Here is a 25,389-nt window from a genome sequence, read left to right as displayed (position 1 = left end):
ATATCCAGGGGATGTCTGGTATGGGGGATTCGCCAAACACCACTCCAAACAGAGAGAGCCGGCGCGCAGACTCTCACTGCACTAATAATCGCAGGTGCAGGACTATGGCAGAGCATAAACCATCACTCCAAAGTTGATTTGCGGAGCAAGGATTGCCCTGACATACCCCTAAGTGGTAACAGCTCAACGCGTTTCCATGCATTGGGGATGCATTTCATCAGGAGCTATGTGCACCAAACTTAGAGCGGAGCCCAAAGCCTCAGTTATGATTTTTTTTTTTGACCGAGGTAGTGGACGGACAGACAGCAATAGAAATACCTGCCTAGCGCCGCATTCCTCTAGTGTGAGGTACGGAGCTGTAACTAACAAGCTACTATCCTGCCTGAGCTAGCAGCCTCTAGGTTGAGGCGCTGCGTGCTAGTATGCATGTGAATCGGCACTGTGATGGCCGCAAAGCGACCCACAGAACGCCGAACTTTACAGGGTGAAGCCCCGCCCTGCTAGACACGCCTCCGTCACACAGCCAATCCGGCCAGGAGGCGCGGTACAAGGTAAACCAATGGCTGACAGAGGGAGGAACTCAGTGGGTCTCAGGGAAAGCGCAGAAGCGCCGCATTTATATGTAAGGGAATTAACAAGGCGGCTTTGAATACAGTTACCGCAGCATGGACACCTTTACATTGGTATACAGTGGAACAGGATCACAACAGAGAGATGTATATGAACGAACAGCCGCATATGCTCACATACACACAGGGACCCATCTGAATCTTTTATTTCAATACATTGCACGATATAGCAAAAACCAGCCTCGTCATTATATAAAGGGGACAAATGAGATCGCATCCTTGAGGCCGGATGGTTTAATGGTGTTCAGAGAAAAAATCCATCTCGCCTCTTTTTGTAACAACATTATCACAGTCACCACCCCTAGATGATAACTTCACAGAGTCGATCACTTGAAACTTGACCGATGATGTGTCCCCTCTGTGATGATCAAGAACATGGCGTGCAATTGGAGTATCTTTAAGATTCGTGATGTCCAGGATGTGCTCCCCAATCCGTCTTCTTAGCTCTCTGATGGTTTTGCCCACGTATTTGATCTTGCATTCACATGTCATTAGGTACACAACACCAATCGACTTACAATTATAGAAAGACTTGATGAAAAACGTTCTGTCCGCAATACTGTTGGTAAAGCTTTTAGATTTTTTGATGAACCCACAAAATTTACAGGATCCACAAGGAAATGTGCCTGTAAGTGTGTTTCGTAGCCATGATTGCGGACGGGGGCTAGTATATAAGCTATGCGTCAACATATCACGCAAATTGTTGCTGCGCCGATATGTGACTGAGGGTTTGGCTGGAATCAAACACCCAATATCTGGGTCAGATTTGAGTATGTCCCAATGCTCAGCAAGAACATGGCGCACCCTATCATGGGCACTGTCAAACGTCCCGATAATCCTCGCGATGTTATCGCCAGTGTCTCTCTTTTTCGGAGACAACAACAGATCCCTGTTGGTGCTCATTGAGTGCTGATAAGCCTGTTTTAGACACTGCTGAGGATAACCACGACACTGAAACCTCTGCTGAAGATCTTTAGCAGCCACTCTGAAGTCACCAAGATGGGAACAATTCCTCCTCACCCTCAAATATTGGCCCTTAGGAATTCCTCTCTTGAGGGCCAAAGGGTGCGCACTCTCCCATTTCAAAAGATTATTCGCGGCTGTGGGCTTTCTAAAAACGTTGGTACTAATATGCCCATCAGCAGACAATGAGATGGAAAGATCCAGGAAGGAAATAATCTTCGTATCAATTTCTGAGGTGAAGAACAGTCCCAGAGTATTCTTATTAAGGACCGCAACAAATTCAAGGAACAGCTCACTGTCGCCCCCCCCACAGGATCAGCACATCATCGATGTATCTGATCCAGAGGGGGACCACATCCGTGAACTGCTCCATGTCCTCACAGAACACCACCTCTCTTTCCCACCAGCCCAGGTAAAGGTTCGCAAAAGTCGGGGCACAGGGACTGCCCATTGCGACCCCCCTGAGCTGGTGGAAAATGCAGCCATCAAACAAAAACACGTTATGTCTGAGTATGAAACTCAACAGTTCCATGACAAAGGTGTTATGATCCCTGTATTGTTCACCTCTCTGCTGAAGGAACGTTAGGATCGCTCCACAGCCCAACTCATGAGGAATTGAGCTGTAGAGCGCCTCCACGTTCAAGCTAGCTAAATAGGTGCCCTTGTCACATTGGACACCATCCAAACGTCCCAACACATCCATAGTATCCCTCACATGTGAGGGCAAACTATTGACAAATGGACGCAGGATGGTGTCCACATAAGTACTGATATTGGCTGTCAGACAGTTATTCCCAGACACTATCGGCCTCCCCTTTAAAGGTTCATACCCCTTATGAACTTTGGGGAGACAATAGAAGGCCGCAGTGACTGGGTGTGCAGGTAATAAAAAAGCCAATTCAGTCTTGTCAATGAGTTTCTTCTCTAGGGCTTGGTTCAGAATGCAGGACAGTTCCATCCTGTAGGCTGGAGTGGGATCAGACGGGAGTAGTTCATATGTGAGTTTATCCTTGAGCACACTCATACACATATTGCGGTATTGTTCGTGCCCAAGAACAACAATATTCCCGCCCTTATCTGATGATTTAATCACCAACTCCTTATCCTGCTGCAACAACCACAAAGCCCCTCTTTCTTGTTCATTTAGATTGTCACTGCTAAGTCCATGCGCGCCAATTTGACTCAGCTTATTGGACACTATGGACACAAACGTGTCAATAGGGGTGCAGTCACCAATAGGCGGCATTTTGGTTGAGGGTAATCTGTGCCGATTCACATGCATACTAGCACGCAGCGCCTCAACCTAGAGGCTGCTAGCTCAGGCAGGATAGTAGCTTGTTAGTTACAGCTCCGTACCTCACACTAGAGGAATGCGGCGCTAGGCAGGTATTTCTATTGCTGTCTGTCCGTCCACTACCTCGGTCAAAAAAAATCATAACTGAGGCTTTGGGAACTTTAATTAGCTGTTAATAGTACACTTTAAAAAAAATATTATTTTTTTAATCCCGGACAACCCCTTTAATGTCACAACGTGCCTAACATGGTTTGATAATGATTATTACGATTATTATTATGATTAAGCGCTGCCATACGTCCCATAGTGTTCAGTCTTCAGCAAAGAATAGAAGATTTTTTATGGTTGGCATTATTATTTGCATTATTTTAATCTGTATTTTCCTTAAAAAAAAATTTCATTGCACATCACACAAAAAATGCAACATGCAATATAATGTAATATACTTCTATATAAAGGCTGCCGTTGCCACCCAAAATAATGATTCATTAAAAAAATATTCATTTTACAATTTCAATTAATTTTTATCTCCTGCTACAATGTTGTGCGTTGTAAAAGAGAGGTTTTTTTTAGCACTATTCATCCTGTGCTACATTACCTGATTCATTAGTATATTAGTAGAAATGGCAAGACTAATGTGACACATTTATGAGTAGAGCATTGAGAAACCAAATGTTAAGAGGGAGATTTATGACTGAATAACATTGCAGATTTATATGCCATTCGTGGGCTATGGAGAGCTTAGATTTCAAAGTATAAGTAAAAGGGAAGTGCTGAGGTACAATGTAGAGGAAATATAAGGAGTGAAACTGCAGAGCACTGAGAAGTAAAAGAGCCAGGATATAGAGTACATGAAATAGAATAGAGCTAGACTATAGAATATAGGGAAGAGAGCCAGGATATAGAGTATGATGAAGCAGAGAGCTAGACTATAGAATATAGGGAAGAGAGACAGGATATAGAGTATGATGAAGCAGAGAGCTAGACTATAGAATATAGGGAAGAGAGACAGGATATAGAGTATGATGAAGCAGAGAGCTAGACTATAGAATATAGGGAAGAGAGACAGGATATAGAGTATGATGAAGCAGAGAGCTAGACTATAGAATATAGGGAAGAGAGACAGGATATAGAGTATGATGAAGCAGAGAGCTAGACTATAGAATATAGGGAAGAGAGCCAGGATATAGAGTATGATGAAGCAGAGAGCTAGACTATAGAGTACAGGAAAGATAAGAGAGACTGCTATAAGAGACAGCTATAGAGTATGGTGAAGAGGAGAGCTAGACTATAGAGTACAGGGAAGAGAAGAGAGACAGCTAACGAGTACAGTATGGGTCTAAGAAGAGAGACAGTTATACAGTATGGGGAATAGAAGAAGGACAGCTATAGAGTACATAGAAGATAGACAGCTATAGAGTGTATGAAAGAGAAGAGAGATGGCTATAGATTATGGAGAAGAGAGACCACTATAGAGTATAAGGAAGAGAAGAGCGACAGCTATAGAGTATAGGTAAGAGAGACCGCTTTAGGGTATGGAGAAGAGAGATAGCTATATGGTATGGAACAGAGAAGAGAGGCAGCTATAGAGTATGGGGAAGAGAAGAGAGCCAGCTATAGAGTGTAGGGAGAAGAGCCAGCTATACAGTATTGAGAAGAGAGGCTGTAGAGTGTAGTGAAGATAGGAGACACAAGCTACTGTATACAGTACAAGAAAGAGAAGAGAGACAGGCTACAAAGTAAAAGAGAGCCAGACTGTAGAGAACAGGGAGGAAAACAGAGCCAGGCAATAGAGTACTGGAGAAGAGCTAGTTTATGGAATGCATAGCAGAGAATAGAGCTAGGCTATAGAGTGCATGGAAGAGAGTAGAGTAAGGCAGGAGATCATAAGGAAGAGAATAGAGCCAGGCAACAGAGTGATGATAGAGAATAGAGCGAAGCAATAGAGTATAGGGAAGAGAATAGAGCGAGACAATAAAGTATAGGAAAAAGAATAGAGACAGGCTGTAGAGTATAGGGAAGAGAATTGAGGCAGGCTATAGAGTACAGGGAAGAGAAGAGAATTAGGCTGTATGGCAGAAGAAGGAGAAGAGAGCCAAGCTATAGAGCACAGGGAAGGGAAGAGAACCAGGTTATAGAGTCCAAGGAAGTAAAGGGACCCAGGCAACCGTCTAAGGGAAAGTAGTGAGGCTATAGAGCACAGTGAAGAGAAAAGAGGCAGGCTGTAGAGTACATGGAAGACAATAGAGCCAGACTATAAAGTATGAGGAAGAGAAGAGAGCTGAGAAAGAGAGGAGAGCCAAGCAATAGAGTACAAGAAAATATAAAGTAATACGTTTTTATTTTTATTTTTTTTCCTGAAACAGAAACAGTATACAAATATATACATATATAAAAAGAAAGAGGGAGGAATACAATGCGTATACATATTACATCTTCAAATATGTATTCTAAATTATATACATATGGATGTGCTTCCAGTATGACTCCTTGACCTGCCGGTCCAATCAACATATAAGAAGCCCCCAAAATAAATGCTCATCTCCCTCCTTTCATAGAAAAACAGGGAAAATATGGGAGGCCTAGGCCGCCCTCGATTTCAGCCAAGCATAAGTATCGTAGCTTGATGCAAACTCTTTTCCTCCCCCATATCAGGTCGTTGATCAGTCTATCGATCCAGTTGAAAAGACCATCCTCGATCCATATGGGACAGGGGCCGATCACATGAAGTATCCAGGGCAACAGGACCATTTTGATCAATGCAATTCTGTTAACTTGGGAGAGGGGGAGTTTCTGCCAGACCCTGATCCTCTCCTTTACTTTCTTTACCATGGGGAGAATGTTTAATTTATTATAGTCCCTCACTGAACTACCAATCCTTATCCCTAAGTATTCCAAATGGTCCAGTGGAGATATTACTTTTACCCTTAACTCGTTTTGTGGGGGTAGGCGGTTCAGAGGGAAGAGGACAGATTTGGACCAGTTTATCTCATATCCGGCCACTTGGCGGAACGCATCTATAATTTGCATAACACGTGGAACATTTCTCTACCCATCATTTAAGTAGAGTAATACGTCATCCGCATATAGACTGATCTTGTCCCACTCCCCCCTTCCTCCCCTCCCACAATTCCCTCGTCTGCTCTGATCCTGCAGGCAAGGGGCTCCATGAAGATTGCAAAGAGCAATGGGGAGAGTGGGCATCTTTGCCGGGTACCACGCTGCAAACAGATAGCGGGGGAAATTACCCCAATAATGTTAATTCTAGCCACTGGGCCATTGTATAGCATTCTGACCCATCCAATAAAGTTTTCTCCCAAGTTCATTTTGTACATGGTCTGCCAGAGAAAGGACCACTCCACCCTGTCAAAGGCCTTAGCGGCATCCAAAGACAGGATGGAGCGGTCGTTCCCCCCCACCTGCACATTCAAAAGGGTACGCCGTATATTTGTCTGGATCTGCCGCCCAGGGATGAACCCCGTCTGGTCTGTATGTACTAGCCCCGATATTACCTTTTTTTAACCTTTTTGCGAGGACTTTAGCTGTTATCTTATAATCTGAGTTGAGTAATGATATAGGTCGATATGCCTCAACTTTATTTCCATCCTTCCCTTTCTTCAAACTAAGTGTAATAGTTGCCTCCATTAAAGACGGGGGCAATTTCCCAATGGTATAGGATTCATTCAGTACATCCAGTAGCCCGGGCAGGAGGATCCCCGCATGGCTCTTATATATGCCAGACGGAAGCCCATCCGACTCAGGGACTGTAGAGCCCTGATTGCCCATTACCACCTCTTGCAGCTCTCCTAGAAGGATAGGGGCATTCAGACTAGCTGAATCCGATTCGGCCAATGCTGGAATCCTGATTAGTTGCAGAAAGTCTTCTATAGGACTCTCTGAGTTGTCTGACTCGGTATAAGTTATTAAAATATTTTACAAATTCTCAATCTCTACTGCTTTGTCTAGTTTACAGCCATCCCTAGTTTGGATTTGTCTAATCTTTTGAGGGGCTTTTTGGTTGGATACTATAGAGACTAACAATTTACCTGGGGTTCCTGCCTCACAGAAATGATTATATCCTTGAAAAAATTTTTTATTCTGTGCCTTTTTCGTGAGGTAGTTTATTTAGTGGTCATTAGCTATTTTAAGCTTAGCTCGTATGTCCGCGTCGTTGTGCCTTCTAATCATACCTTCTAACTCTTTTACATTCTCTTGCAATCTTTTCTCTTCTTTAAAAAACTCTGTTCTTTTTACTTTGATTATGCCGTAGTATAGTCCGCGGAGAAATGCTTTCATAGCGTCCCACACAAAGTGGATGTGCGCCGTTCCAACATTTTCTCGCCAAAATAGGGAGAGTTCCTTATTTATCCTCTCTTTATTTTTTATAATAGTTAGCCAGTGTGCATTCAGTCTAAAGGGTCTGACAGTGCTGGGTTGTCCCCCTATATTAATGGTTAATAAAATAGGTGAATGGTCTGAGACTCCGTGGGTCTCATATTTCATTTTTAAAGTGAGGGCAATCATCTCACTGTTTGCCAGGGCAATATCAATTCTGGACATGGCGCTGTATGTCTTACTAAAACATGAAAACACTTGTTTGTTGCCATACAGCGCCCGCCAGATGTCTAATACCCCTGATTCCTCATAGAACCCTCGGAGTATTAAGTATTTTCCCTGTCAAAGTATTAAGTATTTTCCCAAATCAAAGATTATAACCCGTTTGGTTCTATCCCCAAGCCCGCGTACATTCCATGTTAAGACTCTGTCATTCATTACATATTGTAGCTATGGTGAAGTCGCCCGTCGCCCCCTACTGACAGCCGTGGCCATGCCCACACCCAACCCTTTCCACCCCCCAACAAAATTCTACAGACACATAAATCAGAAAATAGAAACACAAACATTAAAGTAGAGCAAATGCAGTTATGTCTAAATTTCAGTGGTTTGTAGAAGCCCGCGTTCACACTTATATTCAATGCAATTAAATTGTGGAGGTATCATCATATCGCCCACATAATCTGTGAAATTTATGAGCACAACCAATTCCAGTGGGATAATATGGTGGTTGAGTTATTGTATAACCACTACTAGACCCCCCCACACGATGCTGTCCCCCACAGATATTTACAGTTCCGTTCCGGTATTGCTTTTGTGTGGTGAGTTAATAACTGTGATCAGTCCATGGGATTAGTATAGATGTAGAATGGATAAGAGGCTCTGGTCTAACGGGAGCCCCAGCAGCACACGACGTCTCACAGGCACTTAACACGGAAACTCTGCCGGTCAAGTGCATCCAACATTGAACCATTTGCAGAGTAGTTAGTCATACATGGGGCTCTGTGGATGCACTTGGCCAGAGAAGGGATGGACCCTCGTATTACAGGGCCTCTCACACTGTTAGATCCGGGACCCCGTTGCTTCTGCAGCCACTGTATCAGTCAGCGATGCTAATAGTAGTGACCCCATAAATACATGTGCCTATAGAGATAGGGGGTGGAATGAGATAGGGTCATGGGGAGGCGGGGGGGGGGGGGGCAGGGGGATGGCGCCCACACGGACGCGCGGCACGCCCACGCAGCTGCGCCGCTATGTCATGCCGCTCTGTCTGCCCTCCAGTCATAGTAATACGTCTTTAGTGTATGTGGGAGAGAAGAATGCCAAGCTATAGAGTGCGGGGTAGAGAGGACAGCCAGGCTATAGAGTGACAAACCAGACCATAGAGGACAGGGAAAAGAAGAGAGTAGGGAAGCAAGCGAGAGCCTATTAAACTAAGGCTAATAAAAAAAAAAATGAACCAAAGTATAGACTACTGGTTCAGAATGCATACCTTTTCCTTTTATTACTATATAAAATAATATATTATTCTACACTATTCTTTGCAAAGCAATCTAGTAAAAAGCAAACAAATAAACATATACCGCACATTTTTATTAAATATATACATTGGAAGACTATTGGCTGTAGTGTGAACACGGCCTTAGAAAAGAGGCCGGCTCCTGCATACTGGTAAGAGAGGAGAGCTTCAAGACTTCGTGCAAGTGAAAGATGCAGTACAGTTAAGAGAGATTACAGAGTAAGGCCGAATGCACATGGCCGTGAGCGGTCCGTGGTAACACAGGCTGGATTCCTGCTGAGAGCAGGAGCGCACCGCGTCATTGGTTGCTATGACGCCGTACGCTTCCTGCTGCCGCCGCAGTACACTAATACATTGGTATAGATCATACCAGTGTATTACTGTACTGCGGCATCAGCAGGAAGCGCACGGCGTCATAGCAACCAATGACGCCGTGCGCTCCTGCTCTCAACAGGATGCCAGGCCGTGTTACCACAGACTGCTCACGGCCGTGAAACATGGCCGTGTGCATTCGGCCTAAGCATAAGGGTGCTGTCACACTAGCGTTTCCGGCATAGAGTTCCGTCATAGGGGCTCAATACCGGAAAATAACTGATCAGTTTTATCCTAATGCATTCTGAATGGAGAGCAATCCGTTCAGGATGTCTTCAGTTCAGTCTTTTTGCCTTTTCAGGACGGAGATAATACCGCAGCATGCTCAGACCACAAAAAAAGAAAAAATAAATAAAAATGCTGGATCCATTTTTCTGGATGACACCGGAGAGACGGATTCGGCATTTAAATGCATTTGTCATACGGATCAGGATCCTGATCCGTCTGACAAATGCCATCAGTTTGCATAAGTTTTGACGGATCCGGCAGGCAGTATCGGCGACGGAACTGCATGCTGGAATCCTCTGCCGCAAGTGTGAAAGTAGCCTAAGAAAAGTTTTTTAAATGAACTTTTGAGACTTTTTAAATATTGATAGCCTTCCCTGTTACATTGGTTATCATGCTCACAGCAAGCTCTGGCAGCATAAAAACACCTGAGCTATGCAGAGGTGGTCAAGGTTACTAAACTGAGAAATACCTACTACTTAGCTATGTATAGTGGCGAGAATTCAGACATGTATATGCACTTTTCAATATTTTTATAAGCTTAGAAAACCCATCAAAGTCTAGATATATTATGTTTCTATGTATTAAAGAGGACATTTTCATCTGTTTTACTTATAGGAGCTAAATACCTGTACTTGCGGAGTAAAAACCTCCCTGGCTGTGACGCTCTCCGCTGTGATTGGATCGCGGCACAGCCAGGGAGAAGGAGACGCCAATTTAGAAACCCTGGCGTCTCCTCCTCCCTGTTCGAATGCTCAGTATTTGCATAATGAGCGCTAGAACTTCAGACGGGCGCAGCAGGGCGTAGGGGCGATGTTTAAAAAAAACCTGTGTGGCAGCATCTGCAGGGGGATACTCCGCAAGTACAGGTATTTAGCTCCGATAAGTAAAACAGATGAAAGGTCCTCTTTAAATAATAGATGATTTAAAGGGGTTGTGCAATGCAAAGATATTGATGACCTATCACCAGGAGCCATGACATGTCTTCAATATCTTTGCACTGCATAACCCCTTTAATACAGGCAAAGTTCATTTTATTATTACATTCTGCTGAGTAGTTAAATTAATTTCCTCTGAAGTACTTTTACCAGGGTAGCATTTGTAGAATGTAAATGACAGTATTTTAGGATTTGTCTGCTTTCCATTTACCCTTCTGTAGGTACATTGTTGCTGAGAGCTGCACATTTCCTCTAGAGCTTCCATACTGTTTAAATCTTTTACTTACGCACAGTGGAATATTACAGCTTTTCTGCATCTCAATAGTAATGGAAACCGAAAATGCAGAAATCCAAATCCACTAAAGGCAAGGAATTAGGATTATAGGATTTTAGCAGATACAAAAGAAGTCGTGCACAAATAGAAAGAAAAATTGCTAAAATTTCAGAAATACACTTCAGAAGTGGGGAACTGATGGATAAAGCTCATGAATCCCCAATGTAAGTATTCAAGTGAAGGGTCATTTTTAAACATCTTATGACATGTCTTTTGGACATGTCACAGGATGTCATGGCTCATGGACATTCGTTTTGGCTTGCAGCCTGCCACCAAGGAGTGGGCCGTGACACTGTTAAAGAGGACCTTTCACTTGTATAAACAATGTGAACTGAGTATGCTGCCATATAGAGCGGCGCCCGGGGATCTCACTGCACTTACTATTATCCCCGGGCGCCGCTCCGTTCTCCCGTTATAGGCTCCGGTACCTTTGCTTCTTAAGTTATAGTAGGCGGGTCTTCCCTTGTCCTGTGGGCGTCTCCTTCTCCTAGGCTGCAGCGCTGGCCAATCGCAGCACACTGCTCACAGCCTGGGAGAAAAAAACCTCTTTAAAAGGTCCTCTTTAAGCTCTGTGCCCTTTGTCATAACTCGGAGAGTTCTGTATCTGAGTCATGTCGACATGTCTGCCATTGAAATCAATGGGATTAGAGCTCACCCTTCCCTGGCAGTAGGACCTGGTAGATAAAATACTAATGCCTAGGTTCTAGCTTAATCTAAAATAAAAGTTTTTCTTAAAACAATTAAAGGGCATCTGTCAGCATATTTGTACTGGCTGATCTGTTACATGTGCTCTTGGCATCTGTGTAGGTCCCATGTCCATAAGTGCCCGCATTTCTAAGAAAAATGATGTTTTGGTATATGCAAATGAGCCTCTAGGAGCAACAAGGGCGTTGCTGTTAAACCTAGAGACTCTGCTCTCTCTGAAGCTGCCAGGCCCTCTGCGCTTTGATTTACAGGACCAGCCAGTGTAAAGAAATCATCACACCTGGCCCTAATTTCTCCTAAATTCAATCAAAATGGAGAGGACGCAGCAGTTGCAGAGAGGGCAGAGCTTCTACATGTGACAGCAAGGCACCGTTGCTCCTAGAGGCTCATTTGCATATATTAAAACATCATTTTTCTCAGCAATGCGAGAAAATATGAACATTGGACCAACACAGATGCCTTCAGCTGCCAAGTCCACATGCAATAGGTCACAGCCAAAATTTGCAACGTTTCTTCACTAAAAATAGGTGTAGAAACTTGATAAATCTCCCCCTGGTTTAAAGGGTTGTCCCACAAAAAATATTCTACAGTTTTCAAACCAGCATGTAACTGCTTGTAATAAAAAAATTTGCATAGCCACTAAGTTATTCAATAAAATCTCTCTGCATAGCGCCACCTGCTGTTTGTTCTTTTTCTTATCTCTTTGTCCAGCTCACTGAGATGGCCGCACATGCTCAGTTTCATCCTTCAACTGCCTGAGCTGTGATAGGGAGAGCATGGACACGCCTCCTGAGCTGTGATAGGGAGAGCATGGACACCCCCCCCCGAGCTGTGATAGGGAGAGAGAGCGCTAGCAGAAAAGACACACACCCTTAGATGGAGCAGAAAAGCTCTTGGCTTGATATAAATCTAGCAGGGCAATGAATGTGGAGATCTCTGGATGTGAGGTACAGGGCTGGTTCTAGCTTTTTTTAGAAAGCGATTTACTTTCATGTACTATATGATCACATTTTTTGCATTTGTCATGGGATAACTCCTTTAAGGCCCCTTTCACACGGGCGAGTTTTGAACACATTGCACCCGCACTGAATCCCGACCCATTCATTTCTATGGGGCTGTGCACATGAGCGGTGATTTTCACGCATCACTTGTGCGTTGCGTGAAAATCGCAGCTTGCTCTATATTGTGTGTTTTTCACGTAACACAGGCCCTATAGAAATGAATGGGGTTGCGTGAAAATAGCAAGTATCCGCAAGCAAGTGCGGATGCGGTGTGATTTTCACGCATGGTTGCTAGGTGACGATCGGGATGGGGACCCGATCTTTATTATTTTCCCTTATAACATGGTTATAAGGGAAAATAATAGCATTCTGAATACAGAATGCATAGTAAATTAGGGCTTGAGGGGTTAACAAATAATAAACAAATTTAAGTCACCTTAATCCACTTGTTCACGCAGGCCGCATCTCCTTCTGTCTTGTTCTGTGAGGAATGGGACCTTTTGATGACGTCACTACGTTCATCACATGGCCCGTCACATGATCCATCACCATGGTAAAAGATCATGTGATGGACCATGTGATGAGCACAGTGACGTCACCACAGCTCCTTTACCCAGGTCCTGAAGAAAGAAGACAGAAGAGATGACGGCTGCGCGAACAAGAGGATTAAGGTGAGTTAAATTATATATTTTTTTTTAACCCCTCCAGCCCTATTGTACTATGCATTCTGTCTTCAGAATGTATTATTTTCCCTTTTAACATGGTTATAAGGGAAAATAATAGCAATCTACAGAACACCTAACCCGAAACCCAAGCTTCTGTGAAGAAGTTCGGGTCTGGGTACCAAACATGCCGATTTTTCTCATGCGAGTGCAAAACGCATTACAATGTTTTGCACTCGCGCGGAAAAATCGTGCATGTTCCCGCAACGCACCCACACATTTTCCCGCAACGCCCGTGTGAAACCAGCCTAAGTGACAGAATAGATGGATGTCTTAGATGGATTGTCATTCTGATGTTACCCTTCTGTTCAGTTTTACTGATAATTGGCGAACCATGTGCGACACTTCATATGCACCTATTCGGTTTACCATATGTAATGTAATGATAAAGGGAGATAGCAATGTTATTGGCCTGATGTACGTCTTCCTCCATCATATGTCACACAGCTGTTTTGCTGCAGGCAGTTCTCTGCTTAATGCATACAAATTCAGGCGCATTGTGGGTGCTTTCCACGGAAATTGAATGGATTTTTGCAAACTTTTGCCTCCATAGTTTTGCACTAAAATGAAGCCAAGGACTCAATGGGAAGGTGATTTGTTCAGCCGTGATAGCAGAATATAAACTAAAGCTAATTAGGTTGGAGGAAACGTGGAAAATTGAATACAGAGAAAGTAGACTTTACTACAGCGGGAGTATTAGCCTGGGACATAGACACTAATGCGAAGTTCTCTGCACAGACTTTTTGGAAAAGCAAGAATTAGTGATTGCCTGAGATTATGAAAGGGTTTTTCTAAAAAAATAGTGACAAGTTACAGTACAGGTTAATAAAGCGGAACTGCAATACCAGGCAGAGCCAGGGGACAAGAGTGGCGGTGTTTCTGAAGTGTGTTTTTCTTTTCAGTAATTCCTTTCATTCCAGCAGTTCTGGTAATGGTTATGACTGTGAGTATTTTCCACTTTTCTGCCACCGTTATCTGTATACTGTGAAGTGCAGCGCTATATACATGGTAGGCTGGTATTGGTTGCTTCTGGCAATAACTATTGTATAATATCAGAAGGGCACTGACTAGAAAAGGATGACCCTAGGCAATTGGAATAATGGCCGTTCATTTGTGTGCCTCACAATGCCAGTCTTCAGGGGCAGTCTCGTCATATGCAAATTATTTGGTTGGCGAATTGGAAGCTTTCGATGCCACATCCAGTCTCCTGGATAAGTGTATTCAGAGACTGGACCTGGAGGTTCTCATTTATCCAGGTCATGGTATCTCTGTAAGGAATAAATCAAGGCAACTGGACGTACTGTAGATTTCTTGAAAACGTTTCACTCGTTCTTCCAACGAGCTTTCTCAATTCCGAGTGACTGTACTCGGAAGTGTACTGTCACTCGGAATTGAGAAAGCTCGTTGGAGGAACGAGTGAAACGTTTTCAAGAAATCTGCAGTAAGTCCAGTTGCCTTGATTTATTCCTTACAGATGGACCTGGAGGGGGTGTGAAGCCAGACTCCAGAGGAAGAAAATCTCCCTCACTCTCTGCCCTCGTTTACATGACTATACTACAGGTTCATGAGAGCACTGAGCTTTATAGAGCAGTAGTAGTGCACCTTACTGTACCGCTATATACCTACAGTTTCATAGAGAGGTTGATTTCTGTTAGATTCCTCTTGAATTTAAAAGGGATTTTCCGTCTATGTATTAGACTACGAAGCCACACAGAGCACCATAGGGCAGCACACCTATTGCCTACAGACTTGTAGTATGCAGCAGCAGGGACTGTATGTGCCCCGCATTGCTCCACCAGGCTCACGAGCCCCATGTATGTTATGGGAGACTGAAATATCACTTATCCTGCACAGTATACAGTATTTTTTAAGCAAAGTTCGGGTTATTAGATCTGTGGTCAGGTCAGGATGCCCCCCGTAATATGTTCAGGCGAAGGGGTTTTCCGGTAAAAATGATTTTGTAACAAGTTCCTGCAGCGTGGAAGCTAAAACAGAAAATTTATACTGCGCTGCTCCGTGCTGCCCCCATCTTCCAGCCTTGGCACTGCCTACATCTGGCTGCATGCACCGATCCAACCAACGATTGGTTTAGGCCTCATGCACACGACCGTGCTGTTTTTTGCGGTCCGCAAACCGCGGATCCGCAAAAAACGTTAGGCGCCAGTGTTGCCTTCCGCAGTTTGCGAAATGGAACGGGCGCCGGCAATATAAATGCCTATTCTTGTCCGCAAAGCGCGGACAAGATTAGGACATGTTATATTTCTTTAGCGGGGCTAAAAAAAGCACGGAGTGCTGTCCGCATCTTTTGCAGCCCCATTGAAATGAATGGGTCTGCATTCCAGCCGCCGGACCCAAACAACGGTCGTGTGCATGAGGCCTTAAGCAGTGATATGCTGCTTGTGGTTACATCACCTTTGAAGCCAGTCGTTGGCTGGATCAGTGCATGTGACCATGCCCGTATCCAGCCAGATGAAAATGGGGGCAGCGTGGAGCAGCTAAGTATGAGTCTTCTGTTTCAGGGGCCATGCTTCAAGGACTTTTTATTTTTATTTTTTCTTATTCAAGCTTTATTAAAGTTGGAAACCCCTTTAAAATTGTGTCTTTATAGGGGTTATCCAGTAAATTATATTGATGCCGTATCTCCAGGACTGGGACCCTCACCAATCAGCTGTTAGAAGAGGTTGGGCTCTCTGTGAGTGCGGCGGCCTCTTCATAGGCCGTGTGACATCACTGTACATCGATCACATGGCCTAGTTGCAGCTCTGCCCTGTAGAAGTGAGTGGGGCTGAGCTGCAATACCAAGCACAGCCACTATACAACGTAAGGCACTGTGCTCGGTGAACGCAGCAGATCCCCGAAACAGCTGATCCGGGGGGGTTAGGTTTCACTGGGGGGCGGAACTCGGAGCCCCGCTGATCTGATTATGCTGAGGTCCTAGGTCATCATTATTATTTGCTGGATAACCCCTTTAATGACTTTCACAGAGCCATATTAAATGTGCAATAACAATAAAAAAATGTGTGCAGTTTACTTCTAAGGGTGTCAGCATCCACATGGGAGTAAGGCTACTTTCGCACTCGCGTTTTGGCTTTCCGTTTGTGAGATCTGTTCAGGGCTATCACCAGCGATCCAAAACGGATCAGTTTTTCCCTAATGCATTCTGAATGGAGAAGGATCCGCTCAGAATGCCTCAGTTTGCCTCCGATCAGTCTCCATTCCGCTCTGGAGGTGGACACCAAAACGCTGCCTGCACCGTTTTGCTGTCCGCTGGACGAAACTGCACCAAACGGATCCGTCCTGGCACACAATGTAAGTCAATGGGGACGGATCAGTTTTCTCTGGCACATTGGAAAAAGGATCCGTCTCCCATTGACTTTGAGTGGAGTTCATGACGGATCCGTCTTGGCTATGTTACAGATAATACAAACGGATCCCTTCATGACGGATGCATGCGGTTGTATTATTGTAATGGATCTATTTTGGCAAATCCATGACGGATCCGCCCAAAACGCGAGTGTGAAAGTAGCCTATAAAGAATGCATTCTGCATGGAAAGGTCAGGGATTTAGCCCCATTGAATTAAAATGGGGACAATCTTCGACCTACCACTGTCTAAACTGCAAATCTGCAGCAGAAATCCGGGGATCCGTCTCAAATTTCTGCTAAAATACACCTACCCTAATAGTCCCAAACGCTAAATAAATGCCATTTCCAGTGGATATGAAAAACAGCCATATGTGTCACCGATAATGCTTTAAAACCACCATGTGCAAGTCTCTAAAAAGTATGTGGCCACTTATGGGTTAAAAGGAAAGCCCAGAGTGGTGCTTCCAACCATGACACTACTAATAAAATGATGTGAAGTGTGAAAATTGCAGCGGTATGCAGGCTTCTTCCTCTGTGCGTATATTAGAAGATTTTTCCATGCAGATGACTTTACGGTATATGTTTTCCCTGAAGACTTCACTATGGCGTCCTGCGTTGTTGTCATGTTTCGCCGTAGATTTATAGAGCCGGCTTTGCTTCATTCTTCTTTACTAGCCAATTATACAGAAAGCTCATTAGTGAGATGTTATTTAATTCACCAGATTGACCATGGATGTCATATCACTAGAGATGAGCGGATTTTTCAAAAGTTCGATTTGGCTGATTTTCCGAATAAAAAAAAAAAATTTGCTTTGTGACGAATTACTTAATCACGAAGCACATTTTTTTTTAAAGTAGCGAGTGCAATGACAGGGAGCTGCGACAGCGCCGCCCCCGTCATTGTACCCCTCAGATGCCGCGTTCATACATGACCGCGGCATCTGAGTGTAAAAACTGTGTGAAAGTAACATTAAAAAAATGTAATCAAACTTACCACATCCATTTGCTCGTGACGGACGGGCCGCCACCATCTTGCTTGAAAATCTGGCGCGGCGCGAGATTACGCCATCACGCCGGCCGACATGGTGACGTCATACTTCACCACGCACAGGATTTCGGCTGAGATCTTCAATCGAGATGGCGGCTGGCGGCCCATCGCGAGCAAGTGGAGGAGGTAAGAATGAATTTTTTAGTTTTTTATATTATTTCAGGTTAAATCGATTCGCTTACACGAAGCACGAGGAAATTCGGCTTTGAGGTGAATTGAATTTATCCTGAAATTCGGATCTAATTCCACTTTGTGGGATTCACTCATTTCTACATATCAGGTGCCGGGCCTTACTACTCATCTTCCTCTGGATTTATTAGAATTAACCCTCCTATTTTCATTTTGAAGATTTTTAGTGGGGTAGCGATGCCCCCAGATTCCTTGGAATTCTCTATGTGCTGAATGCCATGTGAATCTGTAGCCGGTCATACACTCCCAGCTGCTACAGGGGATACGTGGTGCTATACATCAGACCTTCCAATACAAAACTGCTCTTTGGGAGAGAGGCGAGAGTATGTGCATACAGACATGGCAGCCATTGATCCCTGGTGAGAGGCGGGGGGGCATGCTCTCCTTATGAATACAGTAGACTCGTATCTATAGGAAGCTATACACCATCAATTGCTATAGACCGAATGCTTGTTCAGGTCAGTGGTTTATCTCCCGCAACAAAAAATCATTGGGCATGTTGAAATGCAACGTGTCTGATCCTTATTTTGCCCATCATCTGTCACTGGAGGAGACTTGTAGGCTCTATTCGCCAAAAGAAGCAAACATTTGTTGTACCGTTTGGGCTAATAGTGCAGTGAACATGAATGCATAGTATGATTACAGATCCACTTAAAGGGGCTATCCGAGCCTGGAAATGCGACCCCCCCACACTGATTCTACTTACCTGGCACCCCGCGCCGCTCCTGGTCCCCGCACGGCTGCCGCTGCTTCTCTCGGTGTGTGGATGAAAACATCTGGTGGGGTAGTGGGATCAGCCATTGGCAAGCGGTGACGGGAACGAGTCTCCCTACCATCGCGGGTGACGTTAGGGAGGCCGACACTAGATGTTTTCATCCGCACACGGTGAGGAGCAGCGGCAGCCGTGCGGGGACCAGGAGAATCAGTAGGGGAGGAGGGGGGCATTTCCAGGCTCGGATAACCCCTTTAAGTCCTCATGCAGACAAGCATTTTTTTTTTCTGCATCTGATCCGCGGTTTTTTGCAGATTGGATGAGGAACCATTTATTTCAATGGGGCTGCAAAAAATGCTTTGTGCTGTCGGCATCTGTATGTTCCTCCAGCAAAAAAAATAAAATAGAAGATGTCCTATTGTACGTTTTGTGGATGAGAATAGGCATTTTGACAATCGGGCACACGGCCTGTATCCACAAAATCCATGTGGTTGTGTCCATGGGATCTTAGGATGAAGATTTGGACAGTTGGAGAAGCAGTGAGGGACTGAGGTCTTTGGTCTCTGCATTTAGCACTCCTCTTATCCTTCTCCATTTTCATTTAGGACAGAGGTGGAAAATAAAAGAATCAACAAAAAATGACCTTTTTTGTGTAATGCTGAAGAGGTACTGTATATAGTACACAGCAGACCATTAGTGGACCAAAATACAAACTACAAATTGGCGTGGTATTAAAAAGCAGGGCGTGCTCAACCCCATATTCAGTGGTGCAGATCCTGCACTTGTGGCCAGCTGCTAGAGGCAATCCCCAGCAAAAATGCATACAATGGAGGATGCCTGCAGCAGATCACAAGTACCACAATGGACATCCTACACAGGATAGCAAATGTGTGGATGTGATAAACAGTAAAAATAATATAACAAAGACAGGTGCACTCTGCTGTCTTACTAACCCTCGTACTGGTGCAAAATTGAGAATTAGCCAACATCTCCTGCTTGGAGGACATGTGTGAGCCCGAGCACCGCACCAAGGTTTCTCAAGTAGCTCGGGACCTAACGCTAAACCTACCTGGGCCGTATGGGCAATACCAGGAGCCAGTGGGCGAATTACAGGAGCGCAAGGTCCTTGTTTTTGTCTTTGTTTTTGTTACATTAGTGGACCAAGCCAAAACTAATGAGTGCCTAGATTGACATTCATCAGTTTTGTGGTCTGGCAGGAATCTGTTTGTATAAATACATTTTATATGTTTTTTATTGTGAGCAGTCTGGAAGAACATCTCATTTTTGTTATTTTGATTACAGTTGTCTGTTAATGTCACAAAATGAACCCCAAGACATTCAGGTGAATGGGGATGAAGAGCCTCCAACTGAACAGGATAAGAGGAAAAGAACGGTATGTAATAATAAAGTTCACGTTGGATACTATGCTTGTCCTGTTTAATTGTCCCATGCTACAGTGGACATATGTCCCCACCAAAGAATTCTCAGGTGGACATAGGCTCTGACAGAATGATGGGTCCCAGAGTTCCAGCAGAAGACAGCCCCATATGGCGCTGAGTTCAGATCCAATCAGTTGTCACTAGGGTATATTTCTCATTTGCCGATCCTAACGTGCTGTACTAGATCTTATTGATCTGTCATGTGTGTACAATAACAAAGATTTCAATTAACGTACAAGTGGACATGCACAGGTTCTGAATAATTTCTTGTGGTGGGCCCAAGGAACCCCAGTGTGATGCCGGTGACCATAGTGTGAGGACAGATTGAATGTTAATAGCAAAGTCTATTTTCTGCCTGTACGCAGATTAAGCTTTTGTTCTCTTGGTGCACAAATATATTCACTGGAAATGGCACCAACTGCACTGGAGCACCGGCACATTTTATAGGTGAGCATAGCCTACTTCTTAACATTTCCTGCTCAGACACGTCATTATCCTGAATCTTAAACATTTCGGCAGTGTCTTCACACTATGCACTAACATGGTTACTTTAGATATTCAGTAGGGAAAGCTACTGGATTTTTATATTAAAGACTTGTGTCCCTGATTGCATGAATGGAAAATCCGGTGATGTATTGCATAATTAATTTGATTATTATTTTATTTGATTTTACATTGTTTTGTTACCACTTCATTTCAGTCTCTGGACTGCCCTCTGTTGTGTTTTTGGTTTAATTTTGCATAGATTTTTTGTTCTTTTTATTGTTGTGGCAATAGCTCATATATGGATAGGGCATATGCTATCATACATATCACTTGACTCTTAGAGTACGGTGACCGTGCTGCAGTCGGGGTGTGCCCTGCTTTAGATTTAGAACCAAATTGTTTATTCCATATTTATGGTCACTCAGTTTTGCGATCACGTGGCCAGTTTTGCGATCACGTGGCAATAAACATCAGATAAACAATTTGGTTCGAATCAGTTAATTTGATATCACTGCAGCATGTATGGCCGCGAAGTAGTCACCACAGGAAGGCCGCATGTCAAGTGCAGCACGGCCGTGCCATGTGTCTTTTCATTTGTGCTAATAACTTTTTAAAGCCTCTTTACTTTACTCACCACACTGACGTGGGGCAGCCGCAGCGGCTCACGGACCTATTCACTTGAATGGGTCCGCGATCCGGCCATTGCGCAAAAAGATAGGACATGTTCTATCTTTTTGCGGAACGGAAGAACGGCAAGAAACCTCACGGAAGCACTCCGTAGTGCTTCCGTAGGGTTCTGTTCCATGGTTCCGTTCCGCACCATTCCGCATCTCCGGATTTGCGTACCCATTCAAGTGATGCCCCCGTGTATTGTGGCCCGTCAGTGTGAAAGAGGCCTTATGCTGTGACTAAGAGACAGACAAGTCTGAAATGCGTACGCAGTGACTTTTATTTCTGTCTTAGACATTTCATGGAAATGTTGTAAATAAAGGATCGAATTTGTGTAGTCTAAAAAGATTTTCCTGTTCCCTTAGTAGCTACTGTGCTTCAATAGATATTTTAAAATAAAAACTTCAATGGATGCCGGATTCTTCAAATCCTCTTCAAATTTCCTGCTCATAGACAAATTTTAAGATATCATGGCAACCTCTGTAAAGGGAATCCGTCTCTAGTTTTACGTTGCTCTTTCTGAGGGCAGCATAAACTGCTGAGTTACTTTCTTGAATTAACCCAGTCGTTTCGCTAAAATCCGCATCAAGCAACTCCGGGACGAGCCGAGCCTTGAAGTCAGCTCGACATAGTGCATGAGCTCAGGAGACCTAGTGTTCAGGCTCTGCAGTGTAATGAGCGGACTCCAGGGCTCAGCAGAAGTTGAGGCTGCTCCATACTGATTTTAACAAAATGACTGGCTCAGTTCAAAAAGTAACTCAGCATTTTTGCTCAGGTTACTTGGCACCAGTTTTTGCTGCGCTCAGATCAGGCAGCATGAAATAGGTGTCTCTTTAACGCTGTCCCATTGTACTGGCATAAATGTTGGTGTTATCTGAGTAATGATATTTTTTTCCAAATGTAAAGAACTTGTTCTATTTTGGGCCAGAAATAAATGTTCCTGATAGATCTCTGACAGCTCTGATTGTACTGAACACATTTAGTGACATGCTGCAACTTTGTTCTTTTATACCTTAAAATTATTAGCTACCGCGATATCAGAACAATTCTAACTTATCGTTAAGTGAAGTCAAGCGGGTTTTGGCTGTTAGAGATATTTCTTCATAGTGTGATGACTTGTGTTTTGATCTTTAAACTTCTCAGTGGCATCCATATTTTTTCTTTATGAAATTCTTCCACCAACTATTCCTTTTCTGTAAAAAAAAATGGCAACACCCAGTTGTTAATTTATTCATACATTTTCAGGAGAAATAACAGGAATAGCAGAACACATTGTTTCAAGATGGAAAATGCAGATGTTTACTTAAACAGACATGTTTGGAGAGCCAACAGATCCTGGTCCAAGGACCACATTGCTAGTGTGTATAAAAATATAAAATTACAAAAGTTACAAATAAAAATAATAAACATCATTAGTATTGCCACGTCCCAAAATGCCCAAACAATGAACCGTGACCACATGGGTTAGCAGCTAACCACACTAGGACTTTTCCAAGAGGTAGGACCACCAGGATAACAGCCTTAGGCCTAGCCCAGAGTCAAACTGGTTGGTTGGCACAGTGGTTCCACAACCATTGCCCTAACAGACGTAATTGGGGGGGGGGGGGGAGTCCATTTTTTGATCATCTCACCCCCCAAAAAAATTGAATAGAAAGCAATCAAAAAGTCAGACTCACCCGGTGTGGTATCAATGAAAAATAAAGATCTCCACACGAAAAGTGAGCTTTCACACAGCTCTATAGGTTTCAATATGAAAAAGTTATGGGGATCAGAATATGGCACTGCAAAATAAATTGTACGTCTTATTTTTAAAAAGGATTAAAATACAAGAAAATGAAACCTATAAAACAATAGGGATTTAAAGTTTTTTTTCCAGTTTCCTGCTAAATTATTATCACAGCGCAGTGTAGGAGGATAACTCCACACCGACCACAAGAGGGGAGGGAAAAGGTACTAGGCCTGGAAAATAGGGAGAGGGGGAAAGATCACCACCAAGTGAATCCCTAACCCGAGCCCTGTCTACTATAAATATGAAAGACCTTGATTGTAGGAGACTCCCTCAGGCCTAATACCAAAAGATAGGGGAAAACTACAAACAAGAAATAGGCAAAAGACACTTAACTCTCAAATATGCAGACTAGCAGGAACTCAGAGAAGAACCAGACACCAGCTCTTCACAACCAAAAGGAGCTATCAACCACATAGCATGGGTGAGGTCATACTAAATAGAGGAGTAGGAATTACCACTTAAGCTACACCTGAGACCAGAGGTGTGGTAATACCCAGCAACAACACAGAAGAGTGAAACCAGAGAGGCTGCCAGATCACATCACGTGCAGCCAGTCTCCTAGATCTTCTGACCCCTATCCCAGGAGAGACCCTGACAATTATATATAATAGTAAAAGTACAACTTGTCCCAAAAAAAACAAGTCCTCATACGGCTATGTAAATGGAAAAATAAAAAAGTTATAGCTCTGGAATGGCAGGAAGTAAAACATGGAAAATCACAACTTTAATATAGAGCTTAGGTTCTCAACTTGCAGTACAAGAACCCCATGCAATGCATGCCATGTCTCCATGTGGTACTTGCTGTGCTTTTATTAGGCAGCACGCTGTATAATCATGACCCTAGGAGTCCTTAGATTTTAAATAAGGAGGTACTTAGATTCGAAACTTGGAGAAACACTGACATATAGTTTTCGCTCTTCCCCCTTTGAAATCTCAGGTTTTATATCTGTCCCTAGCAATATGTTGTCATCTATGCCAGCCGCAATGTTACATCCATGGTGATGTCACGCCACACTGCATGGACTGATATAAACTTGTGACCTCTTTGAGAAGGGTTTGAGGGGATAATTTAGGATTTGAGTCTATTACATAGGCTACTTTCACACTTGGGCTAGCAGAGTTCGGCAGGGGAACAGCCTGCCGGATCCGTACTAACGCTAGTCCATGTGTGCCACCGGTGTGAAAGTAGCCATAGTTTACTATTTACTACTTGGAATGGGGGCAGCTTAGAAAAATAAACCTGTTACCTCTCAGACTGCTTTTTAAATGCATTTAGTTTATTAGCTTATTGTTTTCTAAAGACCCTGCTGGCTCCTGGATGTAGCTAGAATTTAAGTTACCTTCTAATGTTTTCTACCTCCTGGCTTTCCTGCTGTTTGCTTGATTGTCATCGGCCATAGAAAAGATGCTTCATCAGGCTACCTTAGCATTATCATCATAGATCTAGCATTGATAAAACAATTGACTTCAGCGTTCAGATGCACTAAACATTTCTTCACTTCGCGAAGGAGCCACAGGAGCCCCCTAGGGCAAGCCATTTTCTGCTCCCGCCTGTGCCTTAATGGCGTCTTTAACCTGCGTGCTAATTTTCTATCATCAATCATCTTCTTCAGTCAAATAAGTGCACACAGGAATTACAGTCCCTGCTTTGAAGGATCCAGCTGTATATCGAACACCACCGCAATTACACACACAAGCTGAAGTTTACTAATCATTACTTTCTGACTTCATCTTCCCTACATTAATTAGAACCGTTTCCAAGAAAACAATTTTTGGGGGCCTTAAGTAACGCACTGCTGAGAGGCTTGTACCGTACACGGCAATCGCGCCATTCTTGTGCTCTGTTTGCAGGAGGCACTTCTCGGTCTGTGGGGTGTTTGTGTAGGCAGACGTCAAGGCTGTTAGCGAACCGTTTAATTAGGGCAAATGTGAAAATGAATAGTTTTTAATGAGTTTAATATTGGGAAAGCGTTAATAGATCCGAACGGTGTCACTTGCAGCTCTGAGCTGTTTTCCTAAGCCACTGAGGCTATAAATGTATCTGGCGTAAGCATAGCTACAAAATATACATCGGTATTAATGGCGGAGCCGCTAAATAAGATGTGACACTCAGCTGCTGCTGGGAAATGCACCGTCCCATGGCTAAGCTTGCGTGGGTCTCTCGTACACTGTAAATTAGATGGATTACTTGCTGATGGTGGGATTTGTCAATCTACATTATAAATGTCATGGAGTAATTAACTGTTGCAATCTTTTTTTGTTTTTGTTTATCATCCTATCTATTTCGGTTACTGCTTCCATCTTTACAGGTCGGTCAAATTAGGTTGGACTTCACAAGATGTATGATGTGTGCAATAGTATAACCATTAAAAATGTTTTTTATATGCAGTGGATGGAATATGATCATGTCTGTCGATGAACATATGTGATATATCGTCTATGTTTCTGCAATTTTGGACAAGTCCCAAACTAGGGGACTACACCTCGCTTGTCTGTGGAATTCAAATTGGTTAATAAGTTCTCCCCATGTGCCAGGGGATGCGGTCAACCTAAGATTCAAAGGCCCAGACTAGGGCTGCAACGATTACTCGATTAAATTGAGTAACTCGACACAAAAAAATCTGATTTGTTTGTGTTACTATTGCTTACGCTCCG

At 43.6% G+C, this 25,389-nt stretch overlaps 1 protein-coding gene across 1 annotated transcript in view; it reads left to right on the top strand.

Moving 5' to 3' along the window:
* Positions 1–25,389, top strand: part of IPO11 (importin 11) — a 482,369-nt gene that overhangs the window by 340,543 nt on the left and 116,437 nt on the right. Inside the window, exon 29 of the mRNA XM_044276158.1 lies at positions 19,654–19,744. Coding sequence (XP_044132093.1) covers positions 19,654–19,744 — 91 coding nt within the window. The remainder of the gene's footprint in view (positions 1–19,653; positions 19,745–25,389) is intronic.

Source organism: Bufo gargarizans, chromosome 1, assembly GCF_014858855.1.
Source record: "Bufo gargarizans isolate SCDJY-AF-19 chromosome 1, ASM1485885v1, whole genome shotgun sequence".
NCBI classification, from domain to species: domain Eukaryota; kingdom Metazoa; phylum Chordata; class Amphibia; order Anura; family Bufonidae; genus Bufo; species Bufo gargarizans.
The sequence above is the reverse complement of the archived record's forward strand: the minus strand, read 5'-3'. Positions and strand labels throughout refer to the sequence as shown.